The sequence below is a fragment of the Aedes aegypti genome, chromosome 3 (assembly GCF_002204515.2).
Source record: "Aedes aegypti strain LVP_AGWG chromosome 3, AaegL5.0 Primary Assembly, whole genome shotgun sequence".
Taxonomy (NCBI): domain Eukaryota; kingdom Metazoa; phylum Arthropoda; class Insecta; order Diptera; family Culicidae; genus Aedes; species Aedes aegypti.
In genome coordinates this window covers 224,320,240-224,335,266 of record NC_035109.1, presented here as the reverse complement: position 1 = coordinate 224,335,266, position 15,027 = coordinate 224,320,240, and the positions used below count along the sequence as shown (strand labels likewise).

At 36.9% G+C, this 15,027-nt stretch overlaps 1 protein-coding gene across 14 annotated transcripts in view; it reads right to left on the bottom strand.

Annotated features, from left to right (window-relative positions):
- LOC5570578 (kinase D-interacting substrate of 220 kDa) overlaps positions 1 to 15,027 on the bottom strand; it is a 116,552-nt gene that overhangs the window by 44,895 nt on the left and 56,630 nt on the right. For 3 of the 14 annotated variants that reach the window (XM_021848563.1, XM_021848560.1, XM_021848561.1), the window contains exon 2: positions 7,070 to 7,386. The exons of 9 other annotated variants lie outside the window; for them this stretch is intronic. In XM_021848563.1, coding sequence (XP_021704255.1) covers positions 7,070 to 7,159 — 90 coding nt within the window. In that variant the 5' untranslated portion in view covers positions 7,160 to 7,386. The remainder of the gene's footprint in view (positions 1 to 7,069; positions 7,387 to 15,027) is intronic. 2 more of the 14 variants (XM_021848564.1, XM_021848562.1) reach the window with 1 other exon arrangement.

Below are 15,027 nucleotides of genomic sequence, written 5' to 3'. Positions count from 1 at the left end.
TTCACACCATGCGTGTGTTGTTTACTATTTTTGGCAGTTTTCTCCTCTCTTTTCTCGCTTCTCACGGACGGAGAAAGTTGCCATCAGTATGCATTTGAATTCTACAGTCAATTGTACTGTATAATATCTTATATTAATTTTTTCTGTTCAATTGCGTCGTACATTGTTTTTCTCACGCATAAAAATGTTTTGCAACACTTGTTACATTGTACCTTTTGAGTATTGTGAAATTGTAAAATACGTGGTTGTAGCAAGTGTATGAATATCCAAACCATTCTAATTGCAAACATAAAAACTGGCATCACTTCCAATCAGTGAGAGCGGCGCATCCGAATCATAAACAATGTTGGCTCAGTGAATTCGCGTTCCGGTGCTGTTTTCGAGCACAAATTGACTAATATAAGTGATTTATTGCTCCCAGGAGCATCGTGCGTGAATAATCAAAGTGTTTCAAGTATCGCATTAGATTTTTGAATTGCTACGGTGAGTAGAAATACGATTAAAAGTGAGTTTTAGAACGGGCACCGAAAAGCCAGCAAACAATATCTCGGTGCATGAAGAAGAAGTGATTCGGAAGTGCGTGGTATTTTACAACACAAATCACAGCAATAACTACGTATTTGCATTCAAAAACTGGTGATTTGTGAAAAACATATTATGGAATGCTTTCAGTTAAGAAACCACCGCTCTACAATAAGGTTAGTAACTTCAAACAATCATTTTTTGTGATCGCTCTCCAAAACACTGTGAGAAGTGTGGGAGGAGGAAGCGGAAAGCGAAGGGGGAAGTAAGGTGCCATATTAGAGGCCATTTTGGTACTCATGGGGATATGTCCTTAAGTATTTCGCACAAATTCGAAGGTGGTACAGTCCTAGACCATTGTATGAGGGTTGCCTCCTTCCCGTCCATTACCAAAGTCAGAGATTTGGGACTAACCTCCAACTCTTAGACAAGATTGACGCATCCTCCAATAATCGAGAGCTGTCCTGGCCACGTCCTTGCGGAAGCTGGGGAATGGGAAAGGATGATGGATTGAACACCTACTTAAGAAAGATGCTGAGAACTCTGCTTAGGTGTTATGGCATATTGTGGATTGTTGATGGAAAGGGTAGTGCCATAGGATACGTTCGGTAGACGTTCTGGCCGACAAATGGTTGATATTTACGCATTGTGATTATGCGCTGCTGATTAAAACAAACTCACCAAATTCCTTTTTCGAAAATCCTCTGCAATCTGTCACTCATCTAATAATGAACGATAGCGCAAGCCGTAACCTAGCACTGCCCACCAAAATGCTCGCACTGCAGTTCTTAATCCATCCCGATCCGCGCATCCACAATTTTTGAATCAACACGCACGGGAGGTAAAAAAACGAGTCGTGAAAAACATGTTTCCACAGAACATTTGCACGTGGCGTAGCACCATCCGCCGAATCTGATTTTCACCAGCGGAACTTAAAAATGATTGTTGATGATTGTTGCTAATTCATCTTACGATTTCGAATCAAAGAAAATCAGTTGGTTTTGCACTGACACAGCTGAAAAAGTATCATCATACTTTATGCATGTCAGCGCGTACAGTGATACTTTTTCAAGTCAATATAAACTATCAAGACTGAGTTTTATCACTTTGAATTGCAAGCAGCAAAATCATCATTGCTGCCAAAACGAATGACGGGCTACTTAGCCTTAATCATGCCCCATGCTAATGTGCATTTACTAAGTAGGGAATGGTAAGTGTAAATAGTTGATTTCAAATATTTATCTTCTGCGTTAGATTGCTAATTTGCCAAAACATCAATTTATAGTACAGTAGAACAAGTAAAAAGTGAGGTGACGAATCACCTCGTCTCTTTAAAAGCACTGTATGTTTGAAATTAACGCTCTATCTGAAAGCTGAGAACTAATATTGCTGAAACTCGTTATTTGCCCTAAATTAATAATTTACAGTTCGTAAGAAACGATCTTTAAGTTATCGCAAATCCCTTGTTAAAAACCATTGAAAATTGTATATTTGAAATTCTTTAGTTGAATGATTGTTAAGATCAATATTTTATAAATTTCAATTTATTTTGAAACTGCGTTAAAAATTTTGATCAAACTTAGCTCTTGAATCTGCAATACATGCCTTCAAATTAACTATTTTTATGAAAAAAACATTCTATGCAGTATCGTACATGTGAGCAATGAAAGAAATATTTGAAGACAGATGGATGATGAATTGTCGTTTTCAAGACTTGGATAAATCATATTATCACATCATTTGCGAACTCCCCTAAATGCCTTATTAGTCAAACGATTGAATTATACCAAGTCATTCCTAATCGCGACTCGAAACCAACCAGTAATTAATCGCTGTGCAGCGTTGTAGCGTTTGATTTATGAATATCAATGCCCGCGTATCATGGTGCATTAGATCAATCAGGCAAAACAATTTTACCTCACCCACGATCTCGAATGGCACTAGCAGCGTTGGTCTGTTTATTGTTGGCTAGCTAACCGGTGGCTTAGCTTGGCAAGTTGCAATCAGGTTCAAACCATTACCACCTTCGCAGAGAGCCAAATAGAAACTGCATTGCGAGGTCTACACATTTCACAGTACCAAAAGAATCTGGTACTATTATAACAGATATTTATTCATAATTTCTTCGAAACTCGTTTGTAAGCCTACTGGACGCACTTAGCGGAATTTGAGGTAAGTGTGTCACTAACAATTTCTTTCTCACGCCTTCGATCGACAATTTTCTTTTTACGACAAAAGTGCTTGAACAAACAATGTTGATTATGGTTATGAATGACACTGAAGATACTGAAGATTAATCCTCACATAAGTTCTGCAAATGATATTCCATTGTCAACATTTCAATAAATTTGTTCAATTCAGCAAAATTGACGAATTACTGTAAATAATGCAGAATTGCCTACGTTTGGGCGTATTCCGTGATTTAATAACTTTTTTATTTTAAAGTAACTCGAAAATCATAAGTAAGTGTTTGAGCTTCATGTTCGGCTGCAGAGGCCATGAATTTGATTAGTAACGGTAGTTTAAACATTACCGAACATGGTTCACATGTATGATCAATGTTACTTCACTTACTCACTTCCTTTTTAATAAAGTTTTATCCAATTTATTAGTATAAATCTGACTCCAAATAAACTTGTTATTATAGTTTCGACTACAGACGTCATGTGAGAACTAAATTAGTCACTGATACCAGATTGGGCCTTGAGCATTTTTTTTGTTTATTGGACCTCCTCAGAACAGAGTTGAGTTGAAATTTATTCTTAAATGTGTTCAGATTATTGTGGTTTCACCTAAGTAATTTGTTGGCCTTATGGGTACTGGTAGTTTCAAAAATTACAATTTGTTAGTCTAACTACTATTTACAATACTACTAAAAGTTTGATAACCTAGGGTTGGGGAACGAGTTCCCGGATGACGTGCTGTTTAGATTGTTGTCAACGAGCCCTATATCTATCTATCGAGTCAGTTGTTCTCATTCTCCTTTGGAGCCTCAGTTGGAGAGTTTTGGCGCAGCTCTTCCAGATTGGTACACCATATTCAATGACCTGTTTGTAAACAACAACTTTGTTCTTCAGAGACAAGGCTGACTTTCGGTTGATCAGTGGGTATAGTACTTTGATAAAGTCGTTGCATTTGGTGACCATTTTGTCAACCTGGTGTCTGATGAGAAGCATACTGTCTAACAATCTTCAGCCGGAGCAAGTCTGGGGGATTGGGAATAGGGGAAGATACAGATCTTCCAGCTGTTCAAGTAATCTGACAAGACATTCAGGCCTCTCTGGAGTCGGGATGTTGAGGCGAAGTAGCCCGTCATTCGTTTTGGTGACTCCCAGATCTATACCTTATCCCACTAACCCAATATCCTTTCCATCACAACTGTGGAGATGCAGAGGTGATCTCGGTCTCTAGTAACAACGGTTGTCGAACTAACATTCCTTCCCTTCCCCGATGACCGTAACGACGTGGCCGGCGCCGTTATTGACTTTTAGATTTTGAGCTTTCGACTTGTGCACATTGAAGAATGGTAAGCTAATCCCAAGCCCCATTCATTAAATCTCTGTGCAACTTCGATTGTTCTGGTCAATCATGGAGTAGCAACTACGAATTGTGCGGTCATCTACCGCTGTAGACGACTGAGATGTCGTCGGCGAACAGCGATAGAGAGCCTCCTTCAGGAAGCTGAGGCATGTCCGAGGTGAACCGGTTGTATAGTAGGGGACCTAAAATACTACCCTTTGAAATACTTGCGGGGATGTTGAGTGGGTCTGAGTTGACTCTATTGAGGGAAACCCTGAATGTCCTGTCAAACATATAATCAGTGCTAGATGTTGATGGAACAGAATACTCAATTGCTTGTTCAAGGTCATGTTGTCGAAACCTGGGGCCTTCATGCTTTTAGACGTTTTGACCAGGCTAGATAATACTTTTCAACATCAGCAGAGTTCGGTGACATACTCTAGAGCAGCAAACGATCTTGGCAACTCGATCAATAGAAAGGGTGTTGCTCTCCTGACCAGTTTTTGGTACGTGCTGCTCTCAGGCCACGAAGATGGCCTCTTCGATGCTCTACAGCTGTCGGTCGATGTCTTTAATGGACGCCAGGAGAGCATCGTATCCGATATTGGCTTCGACACAGCGCTGGAATCGACCCCACTCGACCCCGTTCTGTCGTTGATGGTAGTTTGCTTCAGGCAGTACGTCGCGATGATTTTGATTGGTCTGATGGAGGTTTCTACCAGAACTGCAACGGCTTCGATGACTTGCAGCTGGATGCCCGGCAGCAAGGTGCAGTTTATGTTATTTTTCCAAGGCAATCGCAACGCCTCCTCGTTTGGAGCCACACCGGTCAAACCGAAAGTCTGGGATGAAGACGTTAACTTGAGGCTTGAGGTTAGTCTACGTAATTATGACTACATCGATAACTTCTTGGGCTAGGAAGGCGGACAGTTCCCGGTTTTTGCACTTTATGGAGCAAGCGTTGCAGTTAAGAACTCTGGTGATTGCTTTACGGTCCATATTTTGCGAAGAAGGTTTATTTGTTCTCGTTTAGAGCGGCATGCTCCCAGCCGCTCGAACAAGTTCATAGTGAGCTTGGTGACTACCTACGGGGGATAGAGGGACCCATCGTCTAGCGGGTCGATGGTTGTGGAACGTCCCTAGTTGGACCAGCCGAGAGGTAGACTGGGGGGCGGTAGGTTCGGTACTTGGTACCAGAGCCACGGGATGTTTTCCTCGGTGAGCGAGGGAAGAGGAGATCGCCTGGTCCTTGATGGATGCTCTCTTGCGGATTTCGATGTACTCGGCACGTTTTGGGCAGCTTCGGTGACTGCCGACTCTCGTCCATCGGGGCCATGTTACGGCTAGGTGCGCGCCGGCGCAATTGCCGCATCATAGAAGCATGTGGCATTTCTTCGCCCCATGGTCAAGCGCAAGGCACTTGCCACATTGCGTGACATCCTTCTTCGTTGGCCGGTATTTCTCCCATGCGACCACCATCTGGAAGAGGTGCCGGACCTTCGCAACGTCTGCCATTGTAGCGGAGCCCTTCTCAAGATGCACCAGGTACAGCTGATCTCGCCGAGTGCTTCCTAGTTCCCTCCTGATTGGGAACACCTTCTGGGGCTTCAGCTTACCGACGATCTCTTCCGGGGAGTGTTCCGGCAATCCGCGAAGGAGCACCTTGAATGGTTTACTCCCGGCAGCATCGTGGGTGTAACACTCTCGACGCCTTTCCGATAGGTGCTGGCCCATCGGCGCTGGTGGTGCAGAGGATCTTCATGCCGGTACTACATAGCTTGACGAGCGGGAAGATTTACCAAATTTGCCAGTTATGAAAAAAAGTAAATTTGACCTATCTTCGACCGGTTCCAAGGGTATGGGACTCCAATAAAAAAAAATATACCCAAGGACACAGCAGGTTTCATTGTCTTATTTAGTACTGATATGACGTCCGCAGTTCTACTTCTCTTTTTATTGGCATTACGTTTCCACTGGGACAGAGCCTGCTTCTCAGCTTAGTGTTCTTATGAGCACTTCCACAGTTATTAACTGAGAGCTTTCTTTGTCAATGTTACCATTTTTTCATTCGTATATCGTATGGCAGGTACGATTATACTCTATGCCCAGGGAAGTCAAGGAAATTTCCAACCCGAAAAGATCCTAGACCGACCGGGAATCGAACCCAGACACCTCCAGCATGGCTTTGCTTTGTAGCCGTGGACTCTAACCACTTGGCTAAGGAAGGCCCATGACGTCCGCAGTTGAAACTTTAAAAACAATTTGAAATGGAGTCAGATTTATATTAATTAGTTGGATAAAAGTTATAGTATGAACAACGAGTAACACATTAACATTTCCTCTCCATTTCCAATTGCCCTGCATTCGGGCGCAGCCGACGCCGGAATTGCTCAGTACAAATAATGTGAACTCCAACACTTGTACACTGAGGGTGCATCTAATCTAAAGTAAAATCCGTTTTGTACCTTGTGAAAGTATAGTTGTTCTTGAAATAACGAAGTGATATTAATGGTTCAATCGCCGCGACTTGATGTGTCAGTGAATCATCGATTTGTTTTCGGCGAGAAATAACGAAGTAGCAACTGCGGGCAGTCAATCATATTAATGCTCATGCTCAAATACACTTTTGGTGGTAATATGAGACTTTTCAAATTATTCTGAAGCTTAGTATTAATTATGATTACTTCTTTAGAAGTAGCCATTTTCAAGTTATTCTACGTTTACGGAAACATTAATTTTTAAAACAATGGAATAAACTTTCCTTGTACCATGCTATTCAAAAATAGACAATATTATAAAAATCCACTGATATTTGATTCTTCATATACAAATCGATAAAAATGCGTGAAAATAGAGCACTCTGCTTAATATTTTGCACATTGTACTCAGAAATATAGAGGAACATGGTGCTAAGTGCAAAGAAAACAATAATTGCTTGTTGTTGTAAAAATATGGAGTGGCTTATTTGTCCCAAACTTCGCTAGTATTAATATTATATAGTTTTTTTTTGTAGAAAAGAAACACTAACATGCACTTTGGAAGATCTCGATATCCGTCGGCTATACTCTTTGAGTCGTTGGACGTTTAAAATTAGCTCATCGTATCCTATCATCTTCATCTTAGGGCAGGCGGCGGAGAGCAACACAAGCTTCCTGCTGGGTGATGCTGCGCGACGGCTTCTGGGCGGGAGATCAGTCTTAAGCTGCTTACAGTAGTGGCAGGGGCGGCGGTTGCATTCAACGGAACGAATTGCATCCACGCGGATTTTTGGAGATTCTCGGAATTTGAGTGAAATTTATGACACACTGTTGCTAACGGGCCGAGCTGTTGGAAAACTCCCGACGGCTATAGAACCAATAATGGGAAACGCGGATTGTGGCTTATGAGTACAGTGTCGTTTCGGTTTTATCGCCATTTGTTACAAATATATTTTGAAATGTATTGTTCAATACGGTGTATAATTAGATTCAATTTCAAATATTTGGGAAAGTTCTAGATTTTAGACCGTCGAAAAAGAGCGTGATAAAATCGAAACGACACTGTATAACTAAAGGTTATCTTGTGCTTGTTATTTTATATTTGGTATCACCTTTGGAATGCATACAATCTTTCGCTGTAACCCTTAAATCTTTGCCCCGTGCTTGTGATGCACTGAATTATGGAATATTTATTTTTGTAACTCAACGCAATGTCCACGCTTCCAAAAACTGCAAAAGTGGAAAGGGCTTATACGATCAACGCATCCCCCGCGAAGTTCGGAAGAAAGCAGCTGGAAGCCATAATTTAAACTGGTGTGCTGGTGGTAGCGTTGGGCAAGTTTGACTAAAATATCGATGATACCGAAACGATTCAAATTTGAACTGTCGATTTAATACATAGATTTAATCGAATCTTTTGCATTATCGTTTTTTAATTGATACATTTTAAGATCATACGCTCACAATGAAACCAAATACAATAAATACAATTCTTGGGTTCAGTATCATAGTAACGTATCTGCAGTGATCGATTTCTCTTCATTTATGTTCTCTTTAATTGGTTATGCAAAACTTAGTCGATTTTCTTTGGATTTTGTAAGGCTGATTGAATAAGAACAACAAGAATTTCTTATAGAACCAAGAACATAAGTCTAGCCACGTTATTAGCGAAAAGGAACATCGATGAAGAGAATTGTTAGATTTTACAATGCAGTACGAATAAGAAAGTTGAGACTTTCTTACTGAAAAAGGATAACAGTTTACATCATTCATCTGGCCATGTTATTAGCAAAAGAGTAAATCGATGACTAAAAATTGATCATTGCAGTTGCGCCGTTATGGTATAAGTATTTTGATATGTAAGTGCTTTGATTCAAAAAATCGAATAATCGGTATATTGAAACATCGGTTCAAAATCGCCCACCACTAGTTGATAAAAGCGTTACACTCATTGGAAGCTCTGACTTCTTATGGAGTTGTGCGTGGCGGCGAATGTGGGGTTTGATCTTCTAAATCACATAGCATATAACTGTTATGGTTCATAACAAAAAATCAGTTCCATTTTGTAAACTCAAAAGATGCACAGGATAAATTGTAATAGCAGCCATAAATAATTATAAAACCAGCAAAAATACGACAAGCACTAAATACGTCATATTTGGTAACTGTCTTTGTCTATATGGCTGCGGAGCCAGGTATATTTATGCTAATTTAGCGAATCTACCAGGGTTACTCAATCACCTAATTGGTTATTCCGAAGTCATTCACTTAATGGTGTATTCAATCAAGAATCAACTTATGCATTCATTCGTACAATTCTTTTGCGAATGGATACAAAGGCCAAACATAAGTTTTTTGGTGGCCTTGCTCTAAAAACAGTTTTTTTGTTTTGTTTTTATTGATGTCAGTTTGTAAATGAGATTTATTACATATTTGAGTTGTGTGGTTAATAAGGTGGTTCAAAAAATCGTTTTTGCTCCACACCACTCATTCGACTCTATATCAAATTCTGAGTGTCCTCTCAAACTTTTAGTTCATTTGGAAGACAGCTGAGACTGCACAAGCCCTCCAAAGTTTGTATGGGAATCAGTATGGAAAAAGCAAGCATTTAATTCAATCGGTCACAGTGTTTGCCCATGTGCTCTTGAGGGTCAGAGCTACAGTCAGTGACATAAGTTAGTAACCAAATGCTGCTTTCCATATAAAATGCCCAAATTTTGGGTGCTGTATCTCAGCTTCTGGTAGTCCGAATTGGCTGAAATTTGGATTACGAACTACAAATAACTTGAAATTTTGCCTGTAAGAGAATTATTACATTGCAGTCATTTTTCATAGAGTTTCAGAGGGTTGTTCAAAGACAAAAGCAAGTAACCGAGAGACTTTTTAATTTAATTCGAAAACTGTAAATCATGGAAAATTGGTATGTTCTGCAAATTTGTGTAACTTCTGAAATTGAACAACTTTGTGGAACAGACCAACCACCAACAACTTACCGTCTTCGAATTAAATTAAAAAGTCTCTCGGTTACTCGGCATACTTGTGAAATTAAATTTTTGGTCTGAAACCAAAAAAAAAAAAAAATAACATCTTAAAACCCGCTAAAATTGAATTCATTGTAAACTGTGAAGATCCCAAGACTTTTCCATAAATTCAAGTCGATATGAATCTAATATTTGGTTCAAAAAAAAATTAAGCATATATATGAGGTTCGATCAAGTGTAAATTTCACAGTATACTTTCTATTTAGCTTTATTAGATTCTACTTTAACGACTTTACCTAATAAGGTCAATATTTTGTGTAACTAGATCAATATGTATTACGGAAAATGTAATATTTGGTCATCAATCAAAGTTTCAAATTAATCATAAAGACGATAGGCCGTTCTTCTGAGTTACGTTGTTGAAGTAGTTATTAACACTAAGCTTCTAATATTTCAACCAAAATTACTTGGAAACTTTCATGATTCACTTGGCATTAGGGGTTCTAGACGGTCAAATTGTCATAAACTATGAAATAGTAGATACCCCGCATATTCTTGTTAAGTATTTGTTTTGTTTGTTTATTGTTTCAAAAAACCTCCTGCCGAAGTGAATCAAAAATGTCAATAAGATGATCCAACGCCACACATTTATTTAAAGAAAGCATGCGTGATTTCATGAACGATTCAATAAAAACGATAAATTCTCTGAAGCATTTCTGCATAACTATTCTTATGTATTAACCCATTTATGTGTTTTGCAAGCATTCCCAAAAATGCTTCGAAATAGGTTTTGTCAAAATTTATTCCTTGAAACCATTGAAATAAACATTGCTAAATAGATGGTTAAAACCATGCATAAGAAAAAAAAAGTATATTCTAGCCAAGGCATGTCCGGCAATTTATAAAGGGCTGGTTTGAAAACAAAATCTGCCCTAAAAAGTATGATACATTTTTAGTCTCAAATAGAACATTAAATAATTATTCTTTGTTTTGCGTTTTAGTGTGTCAAAATTTATTCCTTGAAACCATTGAAATAAACATTGCTAAATAGATGGTTAAAACCATGCATAAGAAAAAAAAAGTATATTCTAGCCAAGGCATGTCCGGCAATTTATAAAGGGCTGGTTTGAAAACAAAATCTGCCCTAAAAAGTATGATACATTTTTAGTCTCAAATAGAACATTAAATAATTATTCTTTGTTTTGCGTTTTAGTGTGATTTATAGATTTTATAGATTTTGTAAAATTTTAAAAAGCTAATGTGCTTCATACGAGTATGGTTTGGTTAATAAAATTTTGAAGACAAAGCGAATAATTAGAATGCGTAATGTTCGACAATGAAGATACACATCTAATTATCCACCAAAAGATATGAATATTCCTATTAAATAAGAATGCACCAGATATTTAAATAAACATTTAAAGAATGAACCAGATATTTAAATGAACATTTAAACCTTTAGTTTTACAACAATGAATATACACCTTACTAATAATAACTTATGTCGTTTTCGTTTTTAAGAATTGGGTCGGTGATCAACACATAAACAAACCAACGTCAAGCAAATTGTAGTTCGATCGAACCTGATTCGGGTGATTCAGAACCGGTATCGCCATTTTAAACCTAGGTTCTAAAACATATTCGACATTAGATACTATGTATTACAAATTACGTGGAACTTTATGAAAGATTAACGTTTTTCACAAGAAAACCATTGATCAATATGTTGATATCAAAATGATGTTTTTCCGGCGATGACCTAACTTAAAACTTAGCCTAAATTGAAAAAAGACCGATTCATAATTCTGTTTAAAAAATTTAGCTCGAATTAGTTGAAAAAAGTGAATTTTTGACCAAAGTAAGGTACTTTAATTGAAAAGGCTTCAAAAAAGAGACTTCAAAGTGACTGGCTTCAAAAAAGTTACTCGCTACCAACCTTGCTTTTACGTATTTTTTTTCAATTGCGAATTCAAAAGTAATACCAATTGAACTTCAGTGAAATTTATGATGAAAAAATAGGTATGAACAATTTTTCTTTCAAAATGAAAGCCTTACACAAAAACTGCATTTAGAAAACTTGTTCATCTACTCTAAATCTACAACTTTGATGAAGATACTACTATAAAGCCATTTCTTTAAATTGTCAATTGTAAAAAAATGCCAAAAAATTGATTGGATTGAATTGGATTGATTCGAAAAATCAATCAAAAATATATGTTGAAGTTAGTTAGGCCTGAAGAACCGTTAAAATTCCATTCAAATCGTTTCATAAATAACTTTTAAGTAGCCCTTTTTGTAATGGAAATCGAAAAAGTTGCAAATGTATTGACCAATACTGTAGAGTAATTTGGGGCAAAAGATCACAACACTGTATGGGTTTGACATCTTATTAGGTCAGCTGTTCACAGTTATAAAAGTTGAACAATTTCATTAAAGTACTACGAAGTTATAAATGAAGTTGTGTTTTGAGTCGAATTGGCTTGTTTAGTGGTATACCGTTTTTTACATATTCTGGCTCTACGCTAAACATTGAGCCAGAACCAAAAATTTCATAATTTTCCGTGCCCTGGAACTATTTTTAAAACACGTTTGAAGTTAGTATGGAAATTACTTTTGAATCACCCCTCGGCAAATTTTACCACGGGACGAGCTGACATTATATTAATTGAAATGTCATTGAATCTACAGACTTAAATCTTCATCAATCATTTCTAATGTCAAAACTAAGATATTGAAGCGCAATAAAATAGTGTAATACTTAGAAAAATGTGCTCTTTTCGATAGAATTACGAAAAATTGTAACCTTTTGATAACTCAACAACCCAATTGGTTAGACCAATTTAAAAACATATTGAACAAGAGTTTTGTATGGTAAAAATTTGAAAAAAGCTATTAAACTCTAGTAGTTTCCTGAAGGGTATTTTATTATTGATTGAAGGTTGTTTATTAAGTGCGTAGTTCAGTTTTAGGGCAAAAGTTCGCACTAGATATTCAAAGGAAACAATCAAAATATTTTCAGCTGCTTACATTTAAGTTGAAAATGCAAGAAAACTACTAAAAATTGATGAAACGTTTAAAAGAAATACTTAAAATATTATGACAAAGCATTTTTACTAAACTTAAGATGAAAGATCTCTTTTTGTTGTATTCAAAAGAGGGTTTAATCTGAGCAGAGTCTCAATAGAGAAATATAGATTTGAGTAGCTTGTATCCACTGAGTGGATACGTGTAACTGACACTGAAGAAGTGGTAGTCGAAAGTCGCGAAATTGTTAAATATACGCAATTAGGGCGGAATTAAAAGGTGCAAGATTCTCAAATCTACATTTTTGATTGACCAAGAAAGATCTGTTATTCTAGAAATTGTTGCCAAATGGAAAAGTACGTTTTTTGTATTGTAAAGCATTTCGTGATACTCAAGCAAGTATTCGCAATACCATCTCCTCTTTTTTATTATGGTGTCTTCCATGGCTCAGTTGGTAAAGTAGAGCCCCTTTAAGTATAATATTATGAAGAATGCTAAAACTGTTTATCTATCAAAAAATGTTTGAAAGGATTTTGTTTAAATTTTTAAAAACATAGTAATAGGGTTTGAAGGTACTATGTCGAGGTATAATTTGCCTTACATGCTGGAGCTAAAATAATATTAGTTCAATAGATATCTTCTGCGACAAGTTAAGTGTCAACCTTTACCCCGCATTACTCTAGAGTATCGCAGATTGCGTTTAACGTGCAAATCTTATCTAAATGGGCTTCATATGGGCACAAAGTAATCAAAAGACACTAAGCAACCATAGCAAAGAAAATCAATCTCTGGCTTCAATTTTCTAACAGCTAATGACATACATATAGCAGTTATTACTGAAACTTATTTGAAACATGGACCCAAACTTAAAAGAGATCCAAACTTTTTTGTTTATCGCAATGATCGACTGGATGAAGCATGTGGAGAAATTGACTCCCAATAAGTCAAAATTTTTTAATGCCGAACATCGCCTTAATGCCAAATATGAAACTCTGAAAAAAAATTGTTTGCATGAAACAATATAAAAATTTCCTCAAAACTAGATTTTTTTATATTTTTTCATGTTTCTGAAAAGTTGAAAACTTAAACTTCTATTCCATAAAAAAAAGATTGGAAATCGGTTGAGCTGTTCAAAAGTTATGATTTGTTTTGAAAATAAAAAGTCTATTCCGCTGAGACCTACAGTGTGTGCCGATGAAAAATGACAGATTTTTTATTTTCAAAAACATATATCTCCAAAAATAAAAAAAAACGTACATTGCTGAAAATTTGACAGTAAACGTAAAATTTACTGAACTTTCAAGAAAATGAGAACAGCATAGCCTCTTTGGTCCCGAGGCCTTCAAAACACCAAAAACGGAATTTTTTTTATGTAAAAAAAAACAATTTTTGTGATTTTTTTTTATTTTTCTTGAAAAGTCAAAATTTTTAGCTTTCATGCTGTCCAAGAAAATTGAAAATCGGACAAGCGGTTCATAAGTTAAATTAAAATGAAAAAATATTTGCAAAATCGCGATTTTTCTGGTCACTCTAATAAAAAATCTAAAAACACGTGTATCCTTATTTCGGAGAAGGAACAAAATTGCAAATTTTCACGGAATTCAGTGACCCACTAGATCGGTTTTTCATGGAATGGCTGTATTATTAAAAAATAAAAAATGTGAAAGCTCTTAGCAATGATGGAATTTTTTACATCCTTATCAAGAAACTTCCGGCGAGTAGCATATCATTCTTAGCTGATATACTGTTTTCAGTTGTCACATTTTCTTGACAAAATGAAAAATGCTAAAATTGTACCAATTTTAAAACCAGATAAAAATCCCACAGAAGCTTCCAGATATCGTCCAATCAGCTTGCTTTCCTCCATCAGTAAACTTTTTGAAAAGGGTAATTTTGAACAGAATGATGGTCCACATCAACGAAAATTCATGTTTTGTCCATGAACAGTTCGGATTTCGACATGGGCATTCGATTACTCATAAACTTTTACGTGTAACAAATTTGATTCGTTCCAACAAATCTGAAGGCTATTCTACTGGTCTTGCTCTTCTAGGCATAGAGAAAGCATTCGACAGTATTTGGGATGAAGGCATAATTTTAAAATAAAAAAAAATCAATTTTCGAACATACATCGTTAGAATAATCCAAACTTATCTGTCACATTGTATACTTCAGGTTAATTATCAGAAATCCAAGTCTAAAAGTCTTCCTTCAAGAGCTGGTGTTCCTGAAGGCAGCATTTTGGGACCAATATAAACAATATTTTCACATCTGACTTACCTGAGTTTCCTCAGGGATGTCAAAAATCTTTGTGTACAAATGACACAGGCCTCTCCGCTAAAGGGCGAAGCCTGCGTGTCATCTGTAGTAGATTACAAAAAAGTTTGGATATTTTTTCTTCATACTTGCAAAACTGGAGTATTTCTTCTGATGCTTCCAAATTTGTTATGAGGAATTGAAAAATTTGCTGGAGAAAATCTGGATCCCATGAGAAACTTAGATGG